Source organism: Camelina sativa, chromosome 17 (genome assembly GCF_000633955.1).
Source record: "Camelina sativa cultivar DH55 chromosome 17, Cs, whole genome shotgun sequence".
Taxonomy (NCBI): Eukaryota; Viridiplantae; Streptophyta; class Magnoliopsida; order Brassicales; family Brassicaceae; genus Camelina; species Camelina sativa.
This window is the reverse complement of record NC_025701.1, coordinates 13,784,884-13,795,252: the sequence shown is the minus strand read 5'-3', so window position 1 is coordinate 13,795,252 and position 10,369 is coordinate 13,784,884. Positions and strand designations below refer to the sequence as shown.

Here is a 10,369-nt window from a genome sequence, read left to right as displayed (position 1 = left end):
ATATAGAAACAAAATCCCAAATCTAGAAGACTAGAAGAACGATATATGATATCCCTTAAGGTGAATTCGGATGACTGTTTTTTTATAACATGCATTTTGCTTAATAAAAGTTGAGTTTGTTGTCTCTGTGTGTTTTCTAAAAATTTGACTGTGGTTGCTATAAATCAAGCAATGTCATTTTGACTTTAAGAGACATGAAAAAAAGATGGGATTCATCGTAAAAATTGTAGCTTAACAACAAAAGAGGAAGAAGAGAAGTCGAGTCTCTCCCACCGTCCATCTCTATAAATATCTAGAATTCGATCTTGAAAATCACCACTAGCAATAGCATTTCCCTTTTCAATGGGATATGATTCCAAAAAGTGCCAAGTAACAGGTGTTGGTATATTGATATATTTGCAAAAGCCATACTGATATTGAACCCAAAGTTGAAAATAATATTAAGGTCTTAAATAACTCATATGCTGATAAATTCTAAAATAGAAATTAAATAATTGTCAGGCTACATAATGTACTATACACCAAAATTCAAATAGTATATAATAATTAAATATATACTAACTAACATTTGATATAGTGCCAAACATATCATAACTATTTATATTCTGACTGATCGATAAAAACCGACCTGCGTAAAAATCCAGTTCGGTTTTATGTTTCTGGTCATGGTTCTCTTTGTCCACTTCGACATTAGAGTAATAAACGACGAGAGTTGATGATGACCATAAAACAAAATGTTTTTAACGTTTTACTTAAATACAAGTCTTTTTGTTTTTTAACGATTTACTCAAATACAACAATGGAAGTCTTACACAACCTATGTATAAGTATAACCGGGTCGGATACTCTTGGTTTATTTGCCGACAAGCGGGTCGGATCTAAAAAGTCGACACGATCGCAATGGTAATAGGGTATTATTATGACCGTAAGACAATCCACTTAATGATTAAGCTTAGCTAGTTGTTAAAACAAACATATATACTATACTATTAAAAAAACATATTTGTATCTCTTATAAATAAATAATAATTATAGTTAAATTAAGGTGACAAATGATTGTCTCTGGCAATTGGAATGGTGTTAGTTGACAAATGTATGTTTCAATCATGTGACTACCTCTCTTTGTTGAGATGTCAACTTTTCTTTTTTTAGTTTGGTTTTATTTTATTTTCTCCTGAAACACGAATTAGATATATTTGCATTTTGTCGCTTTGGTGATCACTAATGACGTGCCATAACTTGGCTTATCACATACTAATATGTTTGGGGCCTTTGGGCTGATCTAGCTTCCTTCGTCTCAACGAGACTTATTATTATTACTCAACAAATTTCACATCGCTAAATTTAGACATTTAAAAAAAAGAAAAAGAAAACATACAAAGACAATATAGTGTTTCATTTTCAATGGGCTAACTTTTAACGAATTCGATTCGATTGTTTTAGTCTAGTCCTTCTGCTCAATGTTTTAATGAATTCATACCTAGTTTGATTGATTGAGAGTAGCTAGCTTTAGTAGGCTTTTTCGTTCGTGAGCATGTAAATGTTTGGGTTTCGTTCGTGACCTCATTGTTCCATCTTTCTTTCTATTTGTCAGCCTAGACTACATGATTGCTTCAGTTTGAAGTTTGAACACATACAAGACATACTTAACTTTTTTCTGTTGACAGTATCTTTCTAGCATATTGTTTCACAAAATCGTTAGTTTTGTTACATAGTATTGTTTTACCTAAATTTTTACAAAAATTCGTAAGAACCCTATTTGGAATTCTACCATTGTAGAGAAAAATAAGTGAAGAAGTTCTTAAATTTAGAAAAAAGCAAAATTTATTTTTTAAAAAATTTTAAAACCCCTATTATGAATTATACCATTGAAGATGGTCTTACTTGTAAAACCCCTAGAGAGGTGGAGGAGGGTTCAAATCTCATGTTTAAACGACTCAGAATTAGACACAAAATAGAAAAACTGAATATGTAATTTAGCAAATAGAAAGAGAGAAAAATTTAGCATCACACGTTTTTGTACATATTGAAAAGGACATTGCATATATTGTTGGGATAAAAAAAAAAGTCTGTTATGTACTAACGTTATTTACATAATTTCCTCAAATAATTAGGGATTCTAAGCTAAATTAGCTAATTCTCCTTTATTAATTTCAACACTAATTAATAAATTTGGAAAGATAAAAAGTACACATATGATGAAATTATATATTTACCAAAGGTTTTGCCCAATAAAAAAAACAAAAATAGAAAAACAATTTCATCATATATGTACTTTTTTAATCCAATTCCCATTCTCGTAAACTCCATCCAATTGTATTTATTTACCAAAGGTTTTTTTTTTTTTTAATCGTAAAATATACAGAATTTACCAAAGGTTTATGGGAAAAAAGTTAATATTCTATTTGAGGTGATTTTTTGGATTCAGATTTTTTTTTTGTTTCTTTTTTTTTACGGTTTGCTTTTAGGTTTCTTTTTTCCGTGATTTTTTTCTTCTTACAGAGCGAGCAGAGAGGGCGATCAAAGATCACAATTGCAAAAGTGATATTTTCAATCGAACTAAATTAAACTCGGCCGGGCATAGAGAGAGAGAGAGAGAGAGAGAGAGTCTGGTGAACTTGATTCGACGAGATGCTAGGAGAATGTGGCAGGCTATCAAAGACAGAGAAACAGGTCGAGTTCGTTCCAATTCCTTCGCCAATCAATTCAAATCCCGCCGTGCTTTGTCTCTCCAGCTCTCTAATCGTAAAGATTTCGTTTCTCCTCATCGTGGCTCCGTCAACTCCCTTCAGGTTTCTCTCTCTCTCTCTCATATATGTTTTTAGTTTAATTTTGAAGTAGAGTTACTGTGTTGTAGTTTGCTGCTGCTTACTTTTGTTGTATCTTCTTTAACCGAATGTGATTCAATCAGGTTGATTTGACAGAAGGGAGATACTTGCTCTCTGGAGCAACAGATGGTTCAGCTGCTGTGTTTGATGTTCAGCGGGCCTCTGATTACGAGGCAAGTGGTCTTATTGCCAAGCACAAGTGTATTTTTACTGTCGACAAGCAACATGAACATGGACATAAATTTGCCATTTCCTCTGCCGTTTGGTATCCCATTGACACTGGCCTCTTCGTTACAGGTTCTTATGATCAGTTCATCAAAGTCTGGGATACCAATACTGCTCAGGTACCTATACTACTTCCGTTGCAGTTGTTTATTTCTTCTCTAGGCAGGCTCTCATAGTATTTGTCTTTTTCACATGTTTTAGGCAGTTGTGGATTTCAAAATGCCTGGCAAGGTTTATAGAACTGCCATGTCTTCTATGGCAATGTCTCACACGTTGATTGCTGCTGGTACTGAAGATGTCCAGGTCCGCCTCTGTGATATAGCTTCTGGGGCTTTCTCTCACACGTTATCTGGTCACCGTGGTATGCTACTACTACTTTTCTTTCCTTTGCAAAAAGATACTAGTATATCAGATTTTGTTATATAGAATCAATTGATGGATGGCTACTGGAACAATAAGCTACTATACTCATGCCATGACTCCTTAGTTTAAAAAGCTAAAAGAACAGGCTTTAAACTTGTCTTGTTGTGATGATTATGCCAGATGGCGTTATGTCAGTGGAATGGTCTACTTCCAGCGAGTGGATTTTGTATACTGGAGGGTGTGATGGTGCTATACGTTTCTGGGACATCAGACGTGCTGGATGTTTCCGTGTTCTAGATCAATCACAAACACAACTTGGGGTCCGACCACCAGTTTTAAAGCCACCAGCGGTTAGCAGTAAGGTTTGTTCCTCAAACTTGTACATTCTTTTTACTACTTTAAATTCTTGTAAAGACAAGTTTAAATACTAGCCTATATTTGACAGGAGAAATGGATTATCAATTTCTGTTTTATTGAGAGGGGATTCCCTTTAAGTAATTTTATTATCTTCTTGTACAGAGTTTTTCAGCTGCAAAATCTTCTTTGGGAGGTCAAAATAGGTTGAAGACACTGCAGAATAAACAAACTGGCAGCCAAAGTTTAAAGGGATCATCTAGCGCTAAAGCTTCAGTGGAAAAGTCTCCACAGAAGAGACTTCACCCTGGAATGTTATCTACCTTAGATCGTGCTACGGCTCATTACGGTGTTGTTACTGGCTTAAAGGCAACTAACAACGGGATGTATCTTCTTAGTGCTGGTAAGTTCTTATTCTCATGGCTAATTTCTTCGAACTCTTTCAACAACTGGTATATAGGCAGCATCTGCTGGTTAAATATGCCTCTTTTGTGATATTAGCATGATTAGCATAACAAGTTAGATGCCATTGGGACCCTAGAAGTAGTATTTTCGATATATGTGATAGGAGCCACATGTTGGTGGATTTTGAAAGTTACTAAAAAGTCTTTAAGTTCATGACCCATGTTTCCTTGGCCGAATGGATCCTTGGCTAACTGTATCAGTTTGGCCGAAGTCTAATGGATATATTCTATTTGCATATTATGTTTCAGGGTCGGATTCAAGAATAGATTGTGGGATATTGAATCTGGACGCAATACCCTGTTGAACTTTGAAACTGGACGCATCCAGACAAACAAAGCGATTCAAATGGATACAAGCGATGATCCAGCTCTTGTATTTGTTCCGTGCATGAAGACTGTGAAGGTAGTCACTAACTTATTATTATTTTATCAGCAAATCATTACATTTCATTGCTTGCATTATTCAATGAATCGTTCTGCAACTGTGTCTTCAGGGTTTTGGCATGTGGTCAGGTAGAACAACACTGAAGCTTCGTGGACACTACGAAAGCGTGAACACTTGCTGCTTTAATTCCAATGATCAGGTAGTACTTAATCCTTAGAATCTCTCCCAAGTCTCTCGCTAGTCATTTGACTTTGTAGGTTTGCTTGAACTCACACACACATCTCTAAATCCGAATTACTTGTTATACTTGCTCATAGGAACTATACACAAGTGGCGCAGATAGACAAATACTTGTGTGGTCACCAGACGGATCCGTGGAAGACGAAATGGTTGAGCTAAATTCTATCACTAGTTCAATTTCTTTCATATTAGAGGTTACTCTGAGTCTTGTTGTGATCAAGATTTTGTCTGTGTGCAGGTGCAAGATGAAGTAGCCGAAGATAAAGACAACTGGAGTGACTGATAAAAACAAAGTTTCAGGCAGTCTTCTTTCTCAATCTGTACAATTTCCATGTGTGTTGATCTGAGTTTAACCTTCAGAAACTCATATTACTTAACACTAGTCGGGGTTTCATTGTTTATAAAAAAGAAAAGTAAAAACGAAATATCTGTTAATTAACTAGATTCTAGACTTTCTAGTTCATCTTACTAAAATGCAGTTTTATTGCTCATGAAGAAGTTTTAACTCGTGAAAAAACAAAAACAGAGGTGTTCGTATTTAAGATATACCGAGTCAATACGAACCGAATAAAACAACGATCGACTAGAAGACCAAAACGAATCTTTTTATTCAGCGAAGACCATAATAAACCTGCAACTAGAGATGACTATTTTCTTGAAGAGTAAAATATAAATCTACATAACAGTCAGTCCTCTAGGAGTTGTTTGTTGTCTGATCGTAAAGAAAATATTAAAGTGTTGGAACATAAAAAGTAAAGTCAGTAAAATAGAAAAGTTTAGTGTAGCCTTTGACTTTCTTGACTACTCAAAAGTCCCAAGTCAGTCAATTCATCTCTGAGAAAACACATAGCCATGAGAAATTTCAGAACGACTAGCAGAGAGGAAGCTTCGTCGAAGCTCACTTAAGTGCGAGAAGACGCGTCAAAGCATCGTCTTCCTCTTGACCTATAAGGTAAAAAACCAAAAAAGCTCCATTAAGCCTTTACCAGTGACTTGTTTACTAACTTACTATATATATATATAAATATCTTCTTCTTCTTCGTTCTCATTTCACTAGATCCCTTGAATCTTTTCTCTAAATCTAATCTAATCTAATTCTAATCTATCTGCGAAGTAAGTGTAAGCTGCTGAAAAAAATGGAGAGCTACTTGAACGAAAACTTCGGTGATGTGAAGCCGAAGAACTCTTCCGATGAGGCGTTGCAGCGTTGGAGGAAGCTCTGCTGGATCGTCAAGAATCCTAAGAGGAGATTCAGATTTACCGCTAATCTTTCCAAGCGTTCCGAGGCTGAGGCGATTCGCCGTTCAAATCAGGTTCGCTTCTTTTCTTCCCCGAGTTTTGCTACTACTGATAATAGTCAGTGCTTGTATACTGTTGGAGATCTAAGTGATCTCTTGATTCAAACGCATTCCGAGTTCTTTTTTGTTATTGGTTGATTCACTTGAAATCTACATCTTCTTGTTTTGATCTTGGATGGGATCTGTAAGAGAGGTTGTTTTAGAGTTTTTTTTCCTAGTTACTTATCCTCAGGTGTGGAATCGTTATCACTACTCACTAGGCATGACTGAGATTACATTAGGTTAACGTTCTGGAGTGTCTACCTTTGACCTTATCTGCGGGAGTCTTCTTGAGTTACCAATCAAAATTATGTATGAAATAAGTAGCAAACAAACATGACACTCTTTTTGTATAGTGACCTTTGGTTCTTCAAATTCAACCCATTTCAAACGTATAAATGCTTACTGTTCATTTTTTTTCCTTTGTTCTAATACCGTTTTCCTTTGTCAACCTTATGAACGCAGGAAAAATTTCGAGTGGCGGTCTTAGTTTCGCAAGCTGCACTCCAGTTCATTAATTGTGAGAATAAACTAGTAAACTACTCTCTAATGTTATTCAATATGTGTATTTGCTTTCCTTAACGAGAAGATTTTTTTTTTTTTGGTTAAAACCTTAACGAAGTTATTGCATGCTACAGGCTTAAAGTTGTCCAGTGAGTACATTGTACCTGAAGAAGTAAGACAAGCAGGGTTTGAGATTTGTCCTGAAGAGTTGGGATCAATTGTTGAAGGCCACGATGTAAAAAAGCTGAAAATTCATGGTGGTACTGAGGGCCTCACAGATAAACTCTCCACGTCTGTTACTAGTGGGATTGATACATCTGAAGACCTGCTGAGTGTAAGAAAAGAAATTTATGGAATCAACCAATTCACAGAAAGCCCCTCTCGTGGCTTTTGGTTATTTGTTTGGGAAGCCCTTCAGGATACCACTCTCATGATTCTAGCTGCCTGTGCTTTCGTATCGCTTATAGTGGGAATACTGATGGAAGGGTGGCCAATTGGTGCCCATGACGGACTCGGTATAGTGGCGAGTATTCTGCTTGTCGTGTTTGTTACTGCCACTAGTGATTATAGGCAATCCCTGCAATTCAAGGACCTGGATGCAGAGAAGAAGAAGATTGTGGTTCAGGTTACCAGAGACAAACTGAGGCAAAAAATCTCAATCTATGATCTACTACCTGGAGATATTGTTCACCTTGGCATTGGAGATCAGGTTCCCGCTGATGGGCTTTTTATCTCAGGGTTTTCTGTTCTGATAAATGAATCGAGCTTGACTGGAGAAAGTGAACCGGTTAGTGTCAGTGTCGAACACCCCTTTCTTCTCTCTGGTACCAAGGTTCAGGATGGATCTTTCAAAATGTTGGTAACTACAGTTGGAATGAGGACTCAATGGGGTAAACTGATGGCTACACTAAGTGAAGGTGGCGATGATGAGACACCTTTGCAAGTAAAACTAAATGGTGTGGCAACCGTCATTGGTAAAATTGGTCTATTTTTTGCTGTCATTACGTTTGCTGTTTTGGTTCAAGGATTGGCTAATAAGAAGCGCCTAGAGAATTCTCACTGGATCTGGACTGGTGATGAATTGATGGCGATGCTTGAATGTTTCGCTGTTGCTGTAACAATTGTTGTGGTTGCAGTCCCAGAGGGTCTGCCGTTGGCTGTGACATTAAGTCTTGCTTTTGCCATGAAAAAGATGATGAATGACAAAGCGCTAGTGCGCAATCTAGCTGCTTGTGAGACAATGGGATCTGCAACAACTATTTGTAGTGACAAGACTGGAACTCTTACAACAAATCACATGACCGTTGTAAAAGCCTGCATCTGTGAACAAGCCAAAGAGGTTAATGGTTCTGATGCTGCTATGAAATTTGCCTCTAGTATCCCTGAGTCTGCTGTTAAACTTCTACTGCAATCTATATTTACTAACACTGGTGGTGAGATTGTTGTGGGCAAAGGAAACAAAACCGAGATACTGGGAACACCCACAGAAACTGCTCTGTTAGAATTTGGGTTGTCACTCGGTGGGGACTTCCAAGAAGTAAGACAAGCCTCAAATGTTGTGAAAGTTGAGCCCTTCAACTCTACAAAGAAAAGAATGGGAGTTGTTATTGAACTGCCTGAAGGACAATTCCGGGCACACTGTAAGGGTGCTTCAGAGATAGTTTTAGATTCTTGTGATAAGTACGTCAACAAAGATGGTGAAGTTGTTCCTCTTGATGAAGAATCTACCAGTCACCTAAAGAACATAATTGAGGAATTTGCTAGTGAAGCACTTCGAACTCTTTGCCTCGCTTATATTGAAATTGGTGATGAATTCTCCTTAGGAGCTCCTATTCCAAGTGGAGGATACACTTGTATAGGTATTGTGGGCATCAAAGACCCTGTCCGCCCTGGTGTCAAAGAGTCTGTTGCAATTTGTAAATCTGCTGGAATCACTGTCAGAATGGTGACTGGTGATAACCTTACTACTGCAAAGGCCATAGCCAGGGAGTGTGGCATATTGACTGATGATGGCATAGCTATCGAAGGTCCTGAATTCAGGGAGAAAAGTGATGAGGAACTGCTCAAGCTAATCCCAAAATTGCAGGTGATTGTCTGCCAAACACAAGTACTTGTGTTGGATTATTTATGCAGTCTGTGTTGGTAGTTCATATCTTGTACAAGGGATTCAAGTATAATTTCCTTCTTGCAGGTGATGGCACGATCGTCGCCCATGGATAAGCATACTTTGGTCAGACTCCTCCGTACAATGTTTCAGGAAGTCGTTGCAGTGACAGGTGATGGAACAAATGATGCCCCAGCACTTCATGAAGCTGATATTGGACTCGCAATGGGCATTTCTGGAACTGAGGTGTGTACTCAGTCTTCATTTTCCCTGTTTCATTATTTGGTTTATGAGAAAATCTAACACTCAATTAGCTTTCGAGTCTGGGTTCTCATATCAGAACAGCATTTACATACTCTATTTTCCAATTTTCGTAGGTGGCCAAAGAGAGTGCTGATGTGATTATCCTAGATGACAACTTCTCGACAATTGTCACAGTAGCCAAATGGGGCCGTTCTGTGTACATAAACATTCAGAAATTTGTCCAGTTCCAGCTGACAGTAAACGTTGTGGCTCTTATAGTCAACTTCTTATCAGCCTGCCTCACTGGTAAGTTCCAGATCCACATTTCTTTTTCTCTTGTTCAAAGAGACTAATGTCCTCAGGATTGCAACTAACTTCTCTATGACATTGATCACTACTGTGGGTATCAGGAAATGCACCTCTGACAGCTGTCCAACTACTATGGGTTAACATGATAATGGACACACTTGGAGCTCTTGCGCTAGCGACTGAACCACCACAGGACGATCTGATGAAGAGATCTCCAGTGGGAAGGAAAGGAAACTTCATAAGTAATGTAATGTGGAGGAACATCCTCGGTCAGTCACTATACCAGCTTGTCATCATATGGTGTCTTCAAACAAAGGGAAAGACAATGTTTGGTCTTGATGGCCCTGGCTCTGATCTAACACTCAATACCCTTATTTTCAACACCTTTGTCTTCTGCCAGGTAAACTTCCCACATCTCTTAAAAAAAAATATGACCCATATCCACGTTTCTCATCACATATTATCTTTTTCAGGTATTCAATGAGATCAGCTCGAGGGAAATGGAGAAGATTGACGTGTTCAAGGGGATACTAAAGAACTACGTATTCGTTGTGGTTCTAATGTGTACAGTAGTGTTCCAAGTAATCATAATCGAGCTACTGGGTACATTTGCAGATACAACACCACTAAATTGGGGACAATGGTTGGTTAGCATCGTGCTAGGGTTCCTTGGCATGCCTGTTGCCGCTGCCTTGAAGATGATCCCTGTTGGTTCACACTAAGCTCCACGGCCTCCACATTATATATAATGTGATTCCTTCTGCCGCACCTGTGGCACCTATGGCTTTGAAACTTTGAAAGGCACCAATTTTTTCTCCGGCCTTTGGAAGTTTAATATCCCCAAGATGGCCTTGGAAACTAGTTACAGTGCTTTTTTTTTTTTCTTTTCCATCAAATGTATCAAGTGATTTGGAGCATTTGCTTCGTAAATATTAATGTTGTGAAACTTGTTTTCTTCTGTTCTTCTATCGATTGTATACCTTTACTGATGAAAAAGTGAAACGTGACAATAT

At 37.7% G+C, this 10,369-nt stretch overlaps 1 protein-coding gene and 1 pseudogene across 2 annotated transcripts; both read left to right on the top strand.

The window, feature by feature from the left end:
- On the top strand, window positions 2,643-5,314 carry LOC104757114 (annotated as a pseudogene).
- Window positions 5,641-10,320, top strand: LOC104757112 (calcium-transporting ATPase 1, chloroplastic-like). 2 transcript variants are annotated; one of them, XM_010479831.2, is made up of 8 exons: window positions 5,641-5,811; window positions 5,978-6,172; window positions 6,662-6,716; window positions 6,835-8,786; window positions 8,892-9,050; window positions 9,182-9,353; window positions 9,458-9,756; window positions 9,830-10,320. In XM_010479831.2, exons 2-8 carry the CDS (start codon window positions 5,996-5,998, stop codon window positions 10,076-10,078), a joined length of 3,063 nt encoding a protein of 1,020 aa, XP_010478133.1. In that variant the 5' UTR covers window positions 5,641-5,811; window positions 5,978-5,995; the 3' UTR covers window positions 10,079-10,320. The 2 variants fall into 2 exon arrangements, with proteins under 2 accessions (XP_010478133.1, XP_010478132.1); XM_010479830.2 differs by having other exon boundaries at window positions 5,974-6,172.

Coding starts and splice junctions, on each gene's coding strand:
- LOC104757112 (XM_010479831.2), top strand. CDS start 5,996: ATGGAGAGCTACTTGAACGAAAACTTCGGTGATGTGAAGCCGAAGAAC. Junction 6,717..6,834: donor TGCACTCCAGTTCATTAATT/GTGAGAATAAAC, acceptor TGCATGCTACAG/GCTTAAAGTTGTCCAGTGAG. Junction 9,051..9,181: donor TGGGCATTTCTGGAACTGAG/GTGTGTACTCAG, acceptor CAATTTTCGTAG/GTGGCCAAAGAGAGTGCTGA.